General features: G+C 41.0%; 1 protein-coding gene across 1 annotated transcript; it reads right to left on the bottom strand.

Moving 5' to 3' along the window:
• Positions 1–1107: 1107 nt before the first annotated feature.
• Positions 1108–18097, bottom strand: gnai1 (guanine nucleotide binding protein (G protein), alpha inhibiting activity polypeptide 1). The gene is made up of 9 exons (XM_078281501.1): positions 17628–18097; positions 11034–11076; positions 9210–9351; positions 8621–8778; positions 6372–6500; positions 4835–4964; positions 4465–4618; positions 3527–3752; positions 1108–2399 (listed from the first exon to the last, which is right to left on the bottom strand). The coding sequence occupies exons 1-8, from the start codon at positions 17743–17745 to the stop codon at positions 3562–3564; spliced, it is 1065 nt and encodes a 354-aa protein (XP_078137627.1). The 5' UTR covers positions 17746–18097; the 3' UTR covers positions 1108–2399; positions 3527–3561.
• Positions 18098–18437: the final 340 nt, after the last annotated feature.

Genomic DNA, 18437 nt, shown 5'->3' with positions numbered 1-18437 from the left:
CATTTCCATTGCGTATTACTGGGGGGGTCAAATTTTTTAAATTATTTTTTAGCACCATTTATCATACAGACATACTAAACAAATTCCACAATACGTGCCAGGTAATGTCAAGTGGTGCATAGAACAGATGAACACAAATTGAACGTTTGTAAGTACAAAAACCCTCTCCCACCCCCCACCCTCTGCGGTCTCGAGGAGAAGAAGAAAATAAAGAAATAAAGAAATCACACCTTGCCTAGTCGCTCTCCTCTATTGCCTGCCACAAACCTATACGTGCCAGGTAATGTCAAGTGGTGCATAGAACAGATGAACACAAATTGAACAAGAACAAAAACCCTCTCCCACCCCCCACCCTCTGCGGTCTCGAGAAAAAAAGAAAAAAAAAGGAAATCACACTTTGCCTAGTCGCTCTCCTCTAGTTCTTGTGGCGTTGAGGACATTAGGTCTGATATTTGTGCTGCTGTGCTTTCCCATAGGCTGATAGTTGCTGTAGAGAGCTCAAGCAGGGACTCCCTGTTTTGAGATAACAAGGTACCAATTGCTTCATAAGACGCAGCATACAGCATGTATACCAGTACCTGCTTTGTATGGCAAGCTTGCCAGTCATGAAGATGTGAAGTGGCACACAGTCAGACCACACAAACACTGACGCATCAAAGCATTAGTGCATCTTCTCATAAAGTAGATTTTGCATTCGAGATTGATAATAAAAGAAAACTATTCATCTTTGAGCATATTTAAGTGGAAACCCTCAGGTCATTAACAGACATTAAATTACAGTCTGATGTATTTCTAGAGTTTTTTTTATTTAGAGAGCATGTGATAGCAGCATGACATTGAAAGAAAATATGCAACAGACTGGAAAGTAGAGCTGAATTAAATAGATTCATCCTGTTTGTGCTTAAGCAGCTAATTATAATACATATACTATATAAATATATATATATATATATATGCACACATATACATATATATACATATATACATACATATATATATATACACATACATATATATATATATAATAATAATTTAGCTTTCATTCATTTAAAAATGCTTCATTAATTGGTGAATATAAATTATGTATAATAATACAGCTACTCCATGTGGTTTGAAAATGGTTTTTATTAGCAAAATAAGGGAGATGAGTCTACAAAGATTCTCCATCCGTGAAGAACATACACATACATTGACAGTTGTGGCAGTTTCTTTATATGAACAGATCCTGGACCATGTTTATCACTCTTCTTGGCAAAGTAGAACTGATCTAAAATCACAGACCAGGCTCCCTTGACCATCTTAGTTTCCATCACCTGAATGAAAGGCTTCATAGATCCTCAAGTAGCGCCTCTACTTTCAAATCGCCACTAGACAGCACGCAGGAATGGTGTCTGAACCTAAAAACATTTCAGACCTCATCCTCACCTTTACCCCCATCTTTTCTGTGGATCAGTTTTTCTCCTTAACACCAAAAACTCTCCTCCAAATACAATAAAATATACATTAATATGTGCCTACCCTGGTCTTTGTACTGCACTTGAAACACTTTAGCATATAACATTATAAGCTCAGTGCCTCAACTAGGCCTAACCATTTTCCAAATGGTTGGGAAGAATGGATATTTGTACATTGTTTAAAAACCAGACCCCCAGATCTGCAGAGCAAATGTAACAGTATACATCTCAGTATTGTACTGCGTTCTCGGCCGGCGAGGCCTTCCATTGTCATGGCTGGTGGGAGGACGGGGTAAGGGGACTGTGGAGGCTACATGTTTGTCACCATGGAGACCCATGTACCTTTAGACCAGAGGGATATCTCCCTCCTCCCGATAGATCAGTGGTGTGCACACAGAAGATAGCGGGGACACTAACATATGAAAACAGTTTACCTCTTTATGTCTAGAACAATTCAGCAGGCAACAGAACAAGCATTGGGACTACGACCGCAGTAAAAGGCATGCGAAGGCACAAGTACCAACAAACTGGACTCGAAGTTGTACCCCTTTTCTTCCCTTTTGGTTTTGGGGGAAGGAAGAAAAGAAGCATTTCCACCAACAGCAAAGTTTCCTTTTCCAGCGACAGCGGCATAGAGAACAGCAAAAACGTGATCTCCTCCTCCTCCCCCTCCGCAAAAAATAAAAACTAAACTAAATAGAAACTAAATTTAAAAACGTGTGCGGAAAAATTTGCGGCAATGCTTTTTTTTCTTCTTTTTTTTTCACAATGACACAAACATCTTACACAAATGTCGTAACACTAGTTCAAAATGTTCCAAGACAAAAAAAAAAAAAAAACATAAATAAAGCTGTTAATAGTACAGCACTGGTCCGTGACTGATCCTCCCAACTCTTCTCATCTCATCTTCCCCACCAAAGATGTACAATAAACTGACTCCACCGCCTGAGGACAGAAGAGGAGAGAGAAAGAGTTGTTTTAAAGAGAGGTTTTGGAGAGCTCAACCTTGCCACTATCATTTCACAAACATCTAAAAAGGATCAAAACAATTATTTAAGCCTTGGATAAAAGAAGGCAGTGATTTCAGCGATTTAATTATGCATTTGATTATGATGGATTACGCTGCATCTCGCTGTGGTCAATTTTAGCTATGCTCCTCCATAATTCCCAATGCTAAAGCTCTGGAAACTAACCATTTTAATGCAATTTGTTAAACACATTTGAGAGAAAAAAAAAAATGCAGGCACACACTTAAAGGACAATTCCGGCGCAAAATGAACCTAGGGATTAATAACACGTGTACCGAGTCGGCCGTTCTCTGGGATCTGTTTTCATGCTAATCAAATGTGACCAGTTTTAGCGCAAACCGCTAATTAGCTTATAAAGCTAGTTGTGGGGGCACTGGTAAAGTAAAAAGAAACCGCTATTTCTATACCACTAACAAGGCTCAAAATAGCACCACACTTCCATTATAGCATAATAAGGGTTCCTACATGTAAACCGAAGCATTGAGAACTTTGTAAGTGTACAGACAGTTTATTAAAAATATAGTTTATAAAGACTGTACCGTTCGGTATACAGGCAGGCGGTTTACATGTAGGAACCCTTATTATGCTACCATGGAAGTGTGGTGCTATTTTGAGCCTTGTTAGTGGTATAGAAATAGCGATTTCTTTTTACTTGTACCAGTGCCCCCACAACTAGCTTTATAAGCTAATTAGCGGTTTGCGATAAAACTGGTCACATTTGATTAGCATGAAAACAGATCCCAGAGAACAGCTGACTCGGTACACATGCGTTATTAACCCCTAGGTTCATTTTGCGCCAGAATTGTCCTTTAAGCCAGGGTCCTACGGTTTCCTCAGCAACTCCCACTGCATCCTGATACTATGGTGAACACACATTCAGTTAAAATGCTGACATGTGCCCCCATCTGTGACGCAGAGCCACACGTGTGCAAGCAGAGCCACACGTGTGCAAGGCAAGAGGGTGGAGACCTTGGTCGAGCTCTAGTTGTCAGAAAGATGAAGGAGGTGTGATGATGATGATGATGATGATGATGAGTTCCTTACCAAGAAAAAAAAGGTTATCTTCGTTGTCATTATCCTCAGAAGAGACCACAGTCTTTCAGGTTGTTCTTGATGATGACATCGGTGACGGCGTCAAAGACAAACTGCACATTCTTGGTGTCTGTGGCGCAGGTGAAGTGGGTGTAAATCTCCTTGGTGTCCTTCCTCTTATTCAGGTCCTCAAACTGACACTGAATGTAGGCAGCTGCTTCCTCGTACGTGTTGGAGCCTGGAAAAGATGACGAGGAGCGGGAAGTGAAAGAGTCAGGAAGTCAAAACATAGCGAAAGGGCTCTAGATTGTATATATTGATATTGTCTGAAGACTGAGTGACATGGCTGGGCCTCATCCTGCTAACTTGAAAGGTAGGGCTTAAAAGGTAAAGGTTAGACAAAAGCTCATTCATTAACATGTATCTTCTTTAATTCTAAAAACAACACAAAATGACAAGATGTGGTTTTATGGGGTTGTGAGCCAAACAATTTCTTGGCAGAGAGCATGTAACTTCCTGAAGTCTCTGTTGGCTGCTTGCCAAGCAATAGTCCACATAACCCCCCATAAAACCTAAAACGGATTTTAACTAATGACATACAGTACAATGTGATCATTGGTGAGCTTTAGAGGTGCTGGTAGGCACGGTTTATTACCTTTGGACAGTGCCAGGCTAGCAGTTTCCCCGTTTTCATTCTTTATGCTAAGCTAAGCTAACCAGCTGCTGGCTCTAACCCATAGCTAGCAAACAGGTCTATCTTCTCATCTAACTCTCTTAATTCATAAAAAAATGTATCCTAAGTTTTTAATAGCAGGATGCACACATTCAACTCCATAAGCACATTTTGAAAACATTCGTCATTACCAGGCTCTTATGGCTTATTTGTTGGAAGTAAATAAATAAATGGACCACTTTTTAGAACATTTTCTATAAAATGCTGCCAATCTTACCAGCGTATTCAGGGTAGCAGATGGTTAGAGGACTCTTCTTGATCTTTTCCTCAAACAGGTCCTTCTTGTTGAGGAAGAGGATGATGGAGGTGTCTGTGAACCACTTGTTGTTGCAGATGCTGTCGAACAGCTTCATACTCTCATGCATTCGGTTCTGATGGGGGGAAAAGGAAGATGAGGTCCATCAATGTGCTTTGCTCACTGATGCATATGCTGTACATGGAAAAAAATCTTGAACAGATGCCATCCTTTATTTCTACTTCTCTGACCCGTCACGATTCTAGTAAACAGAGACCAAGTTCCCGCTGCGTACGAACACAAGAGTGCCTGCTGTCATGTTTTTCCGTGAGTCAGAGGCTGAAGCACTCACCATCTCCTCGTCCTCAGCCAGCACCAGGTCATAGTCACTGAGGGCCACGCAGAAGATGATGGCGGTCACACCCTCAAAGCAATGGATCCACTTCTTCCTCTCAGACCGCTGACCGCCAACATCAAACATTCTGGGGGGGTAGGACATAAGTAAACATGTTCCTCAGTGTAACCAACATACGTGCACAATACAAGCAGTGTTTATGCAAACCCAAAGGCAAAAAATAAATGGAAGAGTCGCTGTGGCTGGTCTCGCTGCAGTGTTTAGTGATGACAGTAATTGATAGGAAACAGACACTTTGTCTATTATTACTCGAAAACAATTTTGATAAAATCTTAGCAGGGCAGAGGATACTCAAGTGACCAGAAAATGTCTATACTGATTCTATAATAGCAGCGATAAACAATTCAGAACAGGAGCAGACGTTTAGGGTTCAGCACTATTTGCTATTTGCTCAGTCAAAGGGATATATGTGCGGCATTTTATTGCTTGCTTTAAAATGTTTAATGTAGGGCCATTCTCACTAAATACACACCAAAGTGGCAGCAAGTCAGACATGGTGTATATCTTACCATATAGCTAACCATTTCTAGACAAGTGAATGCAACTATGAAGAGCACTTTTAAATCATATTCCAAAAGGGAAAATGCGTGAATAAAATCACATAAAAATGCATGCAACTGTGGCAAAAGAACCAACAAAAGCCTCATTTAGCTCCTGTTAATAGCTCCTATTAGGCTACTAAACAGAATGTGGACATACTGTGGTTTTAAATGCAGGATTGGGGGAGGGATAGTTAAAGAAAATATGAATGTATAATTGGTGCGCAAGTAAAATAAGTAATCACATAAAACTTGTCCAAACATGTGAAAGACCGACACCCCCTTTCATTGTGCTTACATTCAGATACAAAGTCATTAAACTGTTGGAACCCTGCAGAACAAATACTTTGCTTTTTATATAGCTGGTTAGCCAATGCTGTGTTAATCCAACATTACATATAGCAACGGCTCCTTTACAGAAGTACTGTTATGTGTTGTAATATACAACTGTGACAATAAGGGCGTGTCATCATGGCAGTGTATTTGAGCTGCTGTCTGAAATTGCAAAGAAAAAGACAAACACAGAAACCTTACTAAGGCTTTGTATTTGTGTGTGTGTGTGTGTGTGTGTGTGTGTGTGTGTGTGTGTGTGTGTGTTTATGGATCATATAACATGTATTTCTCCTCTGTTTTGTGGCCTAGCAGTACGAATTTCAATGACAATGGCACCAGCTACCAAATGTTTGGTATCATGATCTAATCATCTCTGCTGCTGCCTCCACTTCCTGTATTTTTTCTTTGTAAACAGAGGGCCACAACTGAGTCATCACTGATGCGCACAACACCTTCACAGGCTGTGTCACAACTTAGAGCTGTACATGTGCAAAGGGGACTTCTATGGGAGTGAATGAGTCAGTGACAGGAAGGAAAGCTAATTAAGCCATCATGGAAAACACTTTGAGGCGAAGCCAGTTGTTACAGGACGGAATTCTCACTTGAAGTGCAGGTCCTTGAATGTGAAGTGCGTTTCCACAATGCCTGTGGTTTTGACTCGGGTCCTCAGGACATCCTGCTGAGTTGGGATGTAGGTGGCCTGGGATATCCTGTCCAAATCGTTCAAGTAGCTGAGAGAAGGACGCAAAGAAAAGGACACGGGGAGGGAAACATCAGAGGGAGAAGGGAGTGAGACAGAGAGCAGGAGGGGAAACAAGTGGGAGAAAATGTGTCAGAAGTAACAAGGCCAAGTATGTAACTCCCAGTGGAACTAACAACTCCCAGTGCATCGTCAGGGATAAACCAGGTTGGATTCCATATTTCATAATTAGTTTGAAACAGTATACTTATTGGCTTATTGGTTAGATGTGCTGTTGCCTTACAGCAAGCAGGTCCTGGGTTTAACCCAGAGCCCTGGTATTTTCTGTGGGGAGTGCACACTGTTTTCTATTGCCCGGGACGGCAGATAAAGTTAATTAGCTAAAATGAGGTCGAAGTATAGGAGTATAACGTAAAGTTACAGTCTTGTGAATATTTCATGCCATTAGTCAGAGACAGTCTGAAGGGAATTCTTTATTTCTTCACAACAGAAACTTGAGCAATATCTGATCAAATATTTAGACTGTTTCACCGGCACTGCTAGTCAATGGATTTTGTCCATGTTTACGTCCTGTCAGCTGGTGTCATTTACGGCAGATTTGTGTCTGTTTTGATGGACACAAAAAAAAATAATCTTTATTTTAAATATGTATTTTCTTGGTTGCAGTGTGTAGCTGTGTGCCAATTCAGGGGCTGCAGCCTCAGCTCATGTGTATAGGTTCCTTGGACTGCAACAGGAAATGAACTCACACACACGTTTAAAACTGTGAAATGGTCTACTCTATAGTAGTTAACGTTACAGTGGCCTTGTCTGTACTTGCCTTTTACATCAGAAAGTATTAACTAGTACTACTTGTATTTCAGATGTAATTCCCTATCAATGCGTTCTGACCAAATGTTAAAGCTTTTATATCACCTCGTTTTTATTTTTCCTGACTAATTAGCTTGACTGGAGCCGGGTCTTTGTGTTGCTGCTTGCAGCTTTAATATTTCTTGTCATTGTATGGGCACATATGCCGTACTCAGGATGTCACACATAAACATTCAGACATGTTCACACACTTGTTGTACACAAGCAAATACCTCAAGGTTAGTGCTGATTAATTACAATGGAGAAAAAAAAAAAAGTTGATAGCAAGTAATCTCCCCTTCACGCAAACAAGCTTTTTGTTTGTTTTCCAAGGTATTAAGCAAAGTTAAAAAAAGCACAGGTTTAGCAATGGTGTTTTCCTATTCATGAAAAGGCCCTGGACAGCAGGATTAGAGGAACCAATTAGAAAAAGGCCAACAACTTCAGCTCCCTCTGGCCTACCACGTAACCGCCGTTGGTTACACTGCAGCAGCAAAACGAGGCCAATGGCTTTTCTCCTGGAACACAGGAGCTGCTATGTGATGATATCACTTGTTTCAACGCCAAGGGCTTTTGCACAATAGAGAGAAGATTTCCCCTGTATTTGTGTGATCACTTCTTATTTTTAAGCATGTGACGAATGTTCCTGTGCTGAGGCATAAGGTCAAAGATTAAATTGTCTTTCCAGCCACTGCTCTTCAGGCTTGGTAGAGGAGGGCAAATATTGACAGTGTAAAAGTCCAGGCAGATGCAGAGTGCTGTAGCTTTCTGCTCTTGGAGCTTTTTGTTGAAGGCTGGGACAACTTGTGTTTGGCAAGTTGAGGCAGCTTTTTGTGTTTGCAGTGGAATGGCAGTAACTTGGTCATCTGATGTGACTTTGCCATTAAAGGTTGTTGACCACGCAACTGTTACCTAGGTTGTTTGTGTGTGTGTGTCTGTTAGGGGTTTTGAAATCATTGCATCGATGCATCGTGATGCGGGCCTAGACGATTCTGTGCAGTGACAGACCATAATCGATTATTGCCTACTTTGTTTTTACCTTTTGTCTGTTGTCTGCTGTGTTCAGACTCAGCTACATTAATATAAACAATAAAAAGGGGAGTTCATTTATATCTGACTGCTTGAATTTGTTGATGAAAACCATGTGTAGCAATAAATATTAATATTGAGGAGGTGACGCATCGGGATATCGAATCGATTCTAATTGTTGACAGGATAATCGTGAGACCAGTGAAGATTCACACCCATTGTGTGTGTGTGTGTGTGTGTGTGTGTGTGTGTGTGTGTGTGTGAGAGACTCACTATGCTGCCGAGTCATTGAGCTGATATTCGCGGGAGCGGCTGAAGCAAGCTTGAACACCTCCGTCCTTCCACAGCCGCTTAATGACACCGGCCAGCTCTCCTGTCATGAAGCCTTCCTCTGCTGAGCCTGCCAGCACAAACAGCTGCCGTGCATCGTCCTGGAGGAGGAGAGAAGTCGCATTAAAGTCAATATCATAAACCAACCATCAGTCATTAGACCACCATTATCATTAACATTAATCTTCCGCCGAGCTGAAATGCCAGTCACAGGGTCCATTTCAGGACAATTTTTAGAGACAGCTGCTGATCAAACAGCCAAGACAATATGTTCTCCTATTTCTTTGTCTTTTCTTGGGACATTTCTCACTCTAGAAGTTCAAAAACAACTGAATTTGACTTGACTTAAAATATAATTTAAATTACGTTAAGACAACCTGAAAAGACCTCTGACTACATTCAAAGACTATTTTCCCAGGAGCGTCTATTCAATGTTAGTCCCCGCTCATTTTCCAACACCACTAACTCACTTGAAGTTTCTACTCCAAACCCACCAAGTTACACTCCTCCCTCTCAGCCCTCAGTCACTCACAGCTCTTGTGGCATCGCCAAAGTCGATCTTGAGGCGCCCCATGGCTCTGATGATGGCGATGATGGACTGGATAGTGTTGCTGTAGACCACAGCCTTGTACTGCTTACATTCCTCTTCTGAGTAGCCTGCCTCGTGGATGATCCTGAAGAACGGAAGGGGGGAAAAACTTGGTAAGCAGTTGCGCATTCTCCAGCACTCCAAAAACTTGCCTGTTGCAGCGACAAACATTAACCAAATTGCTCCAAATGCCACTATCATAGACCGAAAACTCATCTTTTTCAGCTTTTGGAAAAAAATGACTTCTCTATTTTCTCCTCAGCTCTCTGACTTCACATGCCCATTGTAATGTCCACAGAAATATTGTCAGGCCACAATGTGCCTAAACTATATGCTCCTTATGGTTGCCTGCCTAAATGATGGTCATCCAGGGAAATGCAGCTTTCTCTACAGTTGCATTACTGTTGGTTACTCTGAGTAAAAGTATTAGCTGAATGTAAAATTATTATCTCGCAATTCAATGTTTATTTTACTTTTTACTGTTTGACCTAAATTCTACATAGAGACTTGATTAATAATAAAAAAAGAAGTGGTTAAAGGATGAGGCTGGCATTATTCGATATGTTTGTCATTGTCAATAAATATCATAAAAATGGGAATGGAATGCAAAGAATGTTGTTCGTGTTTGCTAGAAAAATTATTTAAACGATTAATTCCTTAAAAAAATTGTAAAATAAATGTTTTATACATTGACTCATTGATTGCTTGAATTGTGTCAGCTCTACTTGTTAGGAAGATCAATTCATTGTTGGTTTGGTCTTTTCAAGAAAAAGACTTAACATTACTAGACTTATCCTTTCAATAATAGAAAAAAGGGCAAGAAGCAACTTTTAACAGCTAACAATGTAAATGTAATCTGTCAGCTGCATAATTTCCTTAAATCAGACAGATACTGTAGCATATCTCACAGTCAGCACACTGGTATTCCAGTGAATTTATGACATGACATGACATTATGTCCGTTGTGATTTACTCACAACTGACATAATGTCATAAATTCATAACATTTATACAGGAACGCATATCCTGCTGCACATCCTTCACAGGTAAAGAACCAATAGATAAAGCAATAACACAGCTTAAGAGCAGCTTAAAAATGTAAAAATGAAGTGCATCTAACATGTATGACTATGCTAATGTCTTCCTGTAGTGCTGCATGTCTTACTGAGAAAGCTTATGTGTTGCTCTAGCTGTCTCTATGGTGTCTTGTTGACTTCCGTCTGTATTGTTTAACCTGTACTAATGTCTTGCTGCTTCCTGCTGCTCTGGTCTAAAATCACCTGGCCAAAGGACTACAGTTGAAAAGTTGCCGGCTGGCTAACACTGGCACATTTACAGAAATGTTAATTCATGTGTGTTGTCCTTTATAAAATAAAGAATAAGAATAAGAATGTGTATGTCTGCTGATTGATGAGTGTATCCATGAACGTGCTTATGAAAAATCTAATTTAAATGTAGGGAGCACGCAGCATGTGGATGATGTATAGGCAGAGTTTATACTAATGTATTCTGCTGGCTTGTCGTCATGATCCATTACGCACGGTACCTGTTTGTAATGCGATTCACAGGGCATAATGTTACCCAGAGAGATGCTAGAAAAGCATGATTGGTGTTTGACACTGTTTGTGTTGTGGAAAATTAATACTCTCTCTGTGCCATTATGCATATCTGATGAAAGAAGTCATTGGTGCTACACTGGGAGAAAGGTTTGTTTTGATTGTTCAGTGTGCAAAATGATCAGATGCAACAGAAGCAAAATGAACTCACTTCATCTGCTTGACAATTGTACTTTTCCCTGATTCCCCAGCACCTGGAAAAGACAGAAAGAAAAAGAGGTTTACTAGAGTGTGTAATGTTGCCTGTAGTGATCCGTGTGTTTTTTCTGATCGCTTTTTAACACTTATGTCACCCAGCTCACTTCCTTTATCTGCAAGTTTTCAACTAAAACACAATGTTTTTATACAATGATCTAATGTGGCCAAATGGCATGACAAGGAACCACAAATACGAAACTGAGCATAACCACCTCAACCAAAGGAGAACTGGGAAACGAGAGAGTGTGTGTGTGTGTGTGTGTGTGTGTGTGACTAGAGGTTTCTGTATGACTTAAGTTGATCAGTCAATGGCAACGAGCTCAACAGATGACTTGTCTTGGGATAAAGACCGCTTGTTTAGTGTTACTGAATCTGGCATCAGTGTGTTTGGAATTTTATCAGCAAAAAAACATAAAAAAGGCTCTTGGCCTTTAACTTGGCTCCCAACAACCAATAAAATAGATTATTATTGACAGCGTTGTGAAGTGCCGAAAAACATGCTGTCCCCTCACATCCACTCGGCGCCGGTGACTAATTACATTGACAGTGTTGTAGTTGACCGATGAGATGCTACTATGATGAAAAGAGCTGTGGGGCGGATAGGGAAAGCATACTGTCGACGCGCCTTTTGCTTTGCGGATCTCACAAACGTCACAGTGCCATGGCAACTGCTCTCGTTGTATCCGGGGACATCACTAGTGTGAGGCCACAGTCACCTGAGTAGGCTTTATGGTTGTGAGTGGACGTGTGTGTGACATGTTGGCTACCACTGGGACCATTATGTATTATGCATGTGCTGCTCTTTTTCCTCTACTGTAACCAGTCACATGGAAGTGACCTTTTATTAAAAAGTTTTTTTTTACAAATCAACGCCATCTATGATGTCGTCACAAACCACATTCATTAGACTCTTGTCCTCTAATGGGTAGTACCGTGGGATGTAAACTCCATTAGATCTACTAACGTGCACTCAGTGTCCTCATATTACAGGAGCGGAGACTCATAGGGAGGTTATAGCGAGCCAATTGGCCAGTTGTTACTGATGTAACGCTCCTCTGTCACTAGGGAAGGATTTTTAAACCACTCGAGAGTGGCTATCCCCTGAGTAAACACCCACAGCTCCACTCTCAGATCTAGAAACAAAATAAGCAGAAGTGGAATCATATCATAAAGTCTACCACTATCTGTTACCTCGTGATACTGTCAGCAGAGACAAGATGGGTTGCTCTTGCAAAATAAATCTTCTGCCTAATCTAGTTCCACTTTCCTAAAAAGGACATTTCTGACACATGCCATTAGTAGTTGAATCTGCTTCACGCTGCAAGTAACAGCTCCCCCTGAGCATTATTTATGATTTATTTTTAACACAAAATGAAAATATACATGCATCCCGTTACAGTGTGCACACTATCTGTCTGCATTCCTACAAACTTTCCCTCAGAAGTAACTTCATGCTGATAGTACAGTCCTGGCACTTCACCTTCAGGATAATTGGATGTGATTCACTGGAGAACACATTATTTTAATTACGTGTCACCACCCGGGTGCCGGAGAGCCCCGGGGGGGGGGGTGATAGTACCGTGGCAGCTCCCTGTGCTCCGAGGCCAAACCCTGGCTGTGTGAATCCCAGCGGGACCCACACAAAGACGGCAGATACGGTGCTCACGGCTGGCTGCTGAGCTGGCACAGTTGCACCCCTCGGCCAGCCCAAGAGCCATTTTCACAATGACACAGACACTTCACATACCGGCGCAGTGCCTCTCAATGCGGGACGCATGAAAATCCACTTAAGGCGGACTATGAGCACAGCACACACTAAAGTTCAAAGTAGTAGTTATGAAGGCAACTTTTAGCTAACTGTGAGGAAAAACACGTCACATACTGAGCTGCAACAAAACTAATTCCAGGTATTTTGATAATGTATTCATTTTTTTCCAGTCATTTACTGTATCTAGCAAAGATGCCAATTATGAGAAATTAATCAGCAGATCAATCGATAATGGAGAAAAAAAAAAAATCAATTGAACCTTCAACCTTACTCATCTCAGTAAAAGTGTTATGTTGATAATTTTCCACACAAAAACTAAAAGAAAACTTCCAATTCATCATACTTTTCACTGAACTGGAGAGGAAATCCCCTCAAATTTAAGAAGATAATCCCAACTTTAAAAAGGCGTGCTAATTTTGATGACTTTTCAGTGAACTGCTGCTTAAGTTCAGTGGAATAGAATAATGAGGTTATGTCACATTGGTCGAGAAGTACTTGGATGTTTCACCATGTATCACGATTAAATACACAATGTATGATGAATCGTCGGAATCTACTGTAAATGTGAAAAGTTTGGTAGCAAGTTGTGTCAGAGAAATCTGCCATTACTGTTCATAGTGCAGACCCCTAACGGAAAGGCCAGTTGACAGAAACTGAAACCGGTAGCATAAGTGCTATGGTAATAAGCCTGCCTGTGACAAAGTGTTCCAATGGTCAACGTTGGATGAATACCATAAATGCAGCGTCTCAGTCTTCAGTACAATCAATGAGACGTGACCTCCGTGCTTATGTAAGTGACAGTGGCCTCTCTACACCAGTGATATCATTAGGGCGTGGATCTTGTTAAAGCATCTCGGCAGGAATACAAAACACAGTCGTCCTGATTTTGACTCACACACACAAAGACCTTTAAAGGGTTACATGTGCACCACAGGCCTGACCTATCAGTCCTCGTGCAGAGTCATGTTACACACCCACAGCTTTGATACACCCACCACAAAACTGCTAAAGACTCAAAACCACTGGAGCAGCTGGTTTCTGTTTGTAGCGATTCAAACTATTTTAGGAAAATCCAAGCTAACCCTTCCAGTGAAAATGCAGGGTTTTTTCTTCTTCTTCTTCTTCTTCTTCCACAGAGAACAGAGCCGTTTCTATCTACCAACTGCAACAACAAAAAAAAGAATTCTCTTGGAACTCCCTTCTGGTTGATGTTCGCAAGGCAGCGAGGATGAGGTCTTAGTATAATAATGACAGTATGGAGACAGATGTGATTAAAATGGCTTCCATGCCTGGGTCTTCTCCATTTATAGATTCACTAAGTCGCTGCTAATTCTCTTGGCGAATTAGCGATACGTGCTTGTGTGCCAACCAAAATTAAAAGTTAGCAAAAATGTCTCTTTTTCAGGCTCCAAATCCATGGCGTGAAGATACATTTGTGTGAGTCAGGAGGTTTACAGGGGCCAGGCAGCCAGCCCAACACGTCCCCTTTTAGGTGAACAGTCCAAGGACTGGAGGTGGTTTTGGCACAATGTGCTAACTACATTAGTGATGCCACATTAGCAGCATGAGCCTCTCTATGTTTTTAACTCTTATTCCGTCATACACATCCCTCTTCCTCTTTTACATTCTGTTCCGTACAGTTATTGTCCCATTATGATTTATTGTTCCTCTCATTCACTATCCTAATTCCTCTTTTTTTTTTTTCCCCTCTCCCTCTGGGGGGATTTAAGTATGAGTCACTCATGAAGGATTCCAGAAGCCTGCAAGCAGTGCTACCCGGGGAAATGACCAGAGGGATCGATCCGCCAACAAGTAGATCAATAGCTAAAAGATTGTTTCCCACACACACACACTGGCACAGTCTGATTTATTCACAGAGATGTCTAATGATGCTTACAACGATATTGGAATGCGAACAATTTAGCTACATCGTCCATGTTTATTGTGAGGGCCTCCCCGCCTATAAGATGAGTAACACGGCCATGCTGCACTGCATGTTTGGCAATGCTGGTTACATAATTAAAAAAATAAAATATGGCAACATTACAGAGAGAACAATGACAAATGTTAGAAAAAGGCTAAGGATTATTAATAAGAATCTTCCCACAGTTGCACGACAGCTTTAGAAAGAGTAATTAGGCTGAGGAGATTGTAATCTATTTTAGCATGTAGATATGAATAGTAGGATAATTGGGTCCTGGAGATGATGGAAAATATGTTCAGAGAGCCAGAAATATGTTCAGTTTTTATGGGGGGGGGGAAAAAAAAGTCCACAATGTCACTCTCTACAAAGACACCTGAGCCTGCCAGCTAGTTTGGATATGATGGTGTGCACACTGACTCACAAAGATTCAAATCATTTTCATGCAAATTGGAGGTTTTGACGTCAGCGTAATGATTTCTTGTCAGTGACAGGGAGTGGCCTGTGATTAACAGCACAGCGCTGGAGAACTAGGTGGTGACAACACGAACCTGCCACTCAACCAATCATCAGAGGTTTGCTGTATACACAAATATCGAAACATTTGGTAGGGGTCACATCCATGTGATACAAGCAGTAGATTTCTTCAAGTAGCTTGCAAACACACCTCTACAACCCTGCCAACCTTTTACTACCAAGCCACGTGTTTTGCCTACTTTTTCATCTATGTTGACAGGGTGTGTTTAGAGAAAAGTGTACTCCAGAATTGCTTGCGAATCAACAACTCCAAAACAGTATATTTTCAGGGACTGTAAATGCGCAAGGTAAACAACTCAAACTCCTAACTCAGGCGCCCCAGTCTCTCTGCAGCAGAGCTTTTTTTCATTTTTAATGCTTCAGTCATTAGTAGTGTTCTCATTTTACAGTCCCTCTTATCCTTTCTCCCAGCCTGTGCCACTTCAGGCAGTAACCTGAAGAGGCTGCCGCGCTGAATGAATCAAACACAAATGGCAGGAAACGGTGCCAAGGCAGCCACGCGTAGGGCCATACGGCCTGGCACACTACTGTCACGGGCGCAATACTACCGAAAACAGAGAGTGGTTCAACTAATGCCACACGGTTTGAGTCAAAGCAAAGGGTGATCAAAACGCATATTCCACCTAACAGAAGCATAGCAGAAACTTGACCTAACTTGCTCGCTTCAATCAGCAAGTCCCATCTGGCCTCCAAGCACCAGAGGAATGTGGTCTACCTTTAGCAAGAAAATATGTACGTCCTCGTTCAAGCAAAACAATTCTAACGTCACACAAAATGTTATATTATATAGAATTATAGCCTACATAAGATACGATTATGTCCTTTCAACATGTGATGCAATGTACACTAATGAGAATGTTAAAAAAAAAAAAGTGTTGTTAAATTATGCAAAGAACATGAGGACATGTTTATCTAGCTTTGGCTCACAAATCTGTTTCAAAATATTATTCTGTGTTTACCTGATACTGGTTTTGGCTTCAGATTTTGTGTCCTGGTAACCCACGTACCATGTGTGTGCATGTCAACATTTCCCAAAGCTAGCCACGTAAGGGCTTGATGGAAAAGTTTTTCACCTACAGTCTCTATTTATAAGAACAGTGTTTCCCCACATGTAAGAAATGCCATTCAATGACACATGGCTGCTTTCTAAATGCAAGCAGTTCACATAATTGTGCATGCAGGGTTGTCAAAAGGGCCAATGACGTGACAAAACACATGTAGCATAATAAATGCAAGAAATCACAATAATAAAAAAGGTATAAAAGACTTCTGTGCCATTCATAATACATTTTTGTAAAGGATATCAATTTAGCAAAAATAATATCCCATGGTGGATTCTCAAACACGCAATTTAAAATGGTTTGATACACAAAAGTCAGTCAAAATTGGCCACTGCTGAGAGTAATGAAAGGGTCATGAGGCAACTACAGCTACATCAGATCATAAAACTGCTTAGCTTTTGTTGACACTTTGGTTTAAATGGCCGTTATGTCAATCTCATGTTTATAAGGCTAAAGTACACTTCATTATTGTAATTTCCTGCGTTTGTTGCGCAAGATGTTAGCCCTTTTCAGACATCTCTGTATGTTTCTGAAGTTGTGATGAGAACAAGACAAGGCAAGGTGTGCATATCAAACACAAGAAAACTGTAGATAACACTACAAGAGAGAAAGGAATCCCTTCAGCCCGTCATTAGGCTCAACTTTGAGTTAGAAAACAGGGATAGGACCTTTAGACATCGTAAAATGACTAGACCCAAAGTTTTCAGTCACATTCAGTCAGGCCTGGGCCCCTGATGAGCCATAGGCCTATTTTCACTGCATTGTACTGGACTAGACGAGAGGAAATGTGCCATTGTTGAAAGGATTACAATACAAACGGTCTAACGTTACATAGATGGCTGAATGGATCTAATGTCAACAGCAGGGCAAAAGTAAAGAAACAAAAACTTGTCATGTATGTAATTCTGACTAAAACGGATTCAAACACAAATTAAACACAAATAGACGGTATGTTTTTGATAGTTTGGCCTGTAACGTTTGGGAATTGTTGCATTTAGTGACTAGAGTTGACAGTTGACGGCGAACTAAAGCTACCAAGGAGGGGAGGTTATGCTTGCGATGCGGAATTGAAACTCCGTAACACTTCACAACTGACACCACGTAAAACTGACAGTTAGCCAGAAAATGAACCAAAACTAATGTGTTTTTCGTGGCAGGGTGCGCTCCCCACTGTATACTACAGCTAACAACTGCTGTAGGCGAACGCACAGCGAAGTTCGTCCACCGACCGAGTCCCCCCATCTTCTTCTCCTTCCTTACCGAGCAGCAGCAGCTTGACCTCCCTGGCTGCCTTCTCTCCGTCGTCCCGCAGGTTCCTGTCGATCATTTTACTGCGCTCCACCGCCGCCTTGTCCTCTGTGCTCAGTGTGCATCCCATCCTCGACTGTGTCCTTCAGACCCAGATGGTGTAAAAAAAATGATCTAAAATACCATATATAACCACATTAAATGGTTAAAACTGCCTTCACTCCGCACACGCCCTTTTTTAAATGATGGCAATCGATCTGTTCGGAGGGGAGAAAAGGGAAGCGATTCGACTTTTCAAAAATAAGAGTGGCGTTTTTTCTGCCCGCTGTAATATTGTCGTGTTAAAAAATCCTCCTTGAATCCGAGAGAAAGATATTTCTATAGTGAAACAATTCCTTAGCGTTGTCTCTTCCACCCGTTCACCTCAAGTCGTTGCGGCGGCGAGTGCCAGTATTCAGCCTGGAGGGAGCTGCTCTGCTGTCTCTGTGTGTTGCGCAAACCGCAACAGCAACCACACTTTCGGTCTGATTCTTCACAATAAAAGTGTTATTTCCACAAACTTACTAAAAAACATTTACATGAACATTGTTTGCAATATTGTCTGTGGTAAAACAGTTATATACTATACTATACTATGCTAAAAGCCCATTTCTTCTCTAAAACCCAGAAAATGTTAAATACAAGAAAAATATAAAAAATACCCCTGCAGACCTGTAGTTTAGCAGTACAATAACATTTTAGACCATTATGGATGGATGGATGGATAGATTTACCATTATTTAAAGTTAAAAGTTTTTTTTTAAACACCAAAATGACTTAAAT

Source organism: Sander vitreus, chromosome 23, assembly GCF_031162955.1.
Source record: "Sander vitreus isolate 19-12246 chromosome 23, sanVit1, whole genome shotgun sequence".
NCBI lineage: Eukaryota > Metazoa > Chordata > Actinopteri > Perciformes > Percidae > Sander > Sander vitreus.
This window is presented reverse-complemented; position numbering and strand designations above follow the sequence as displayed.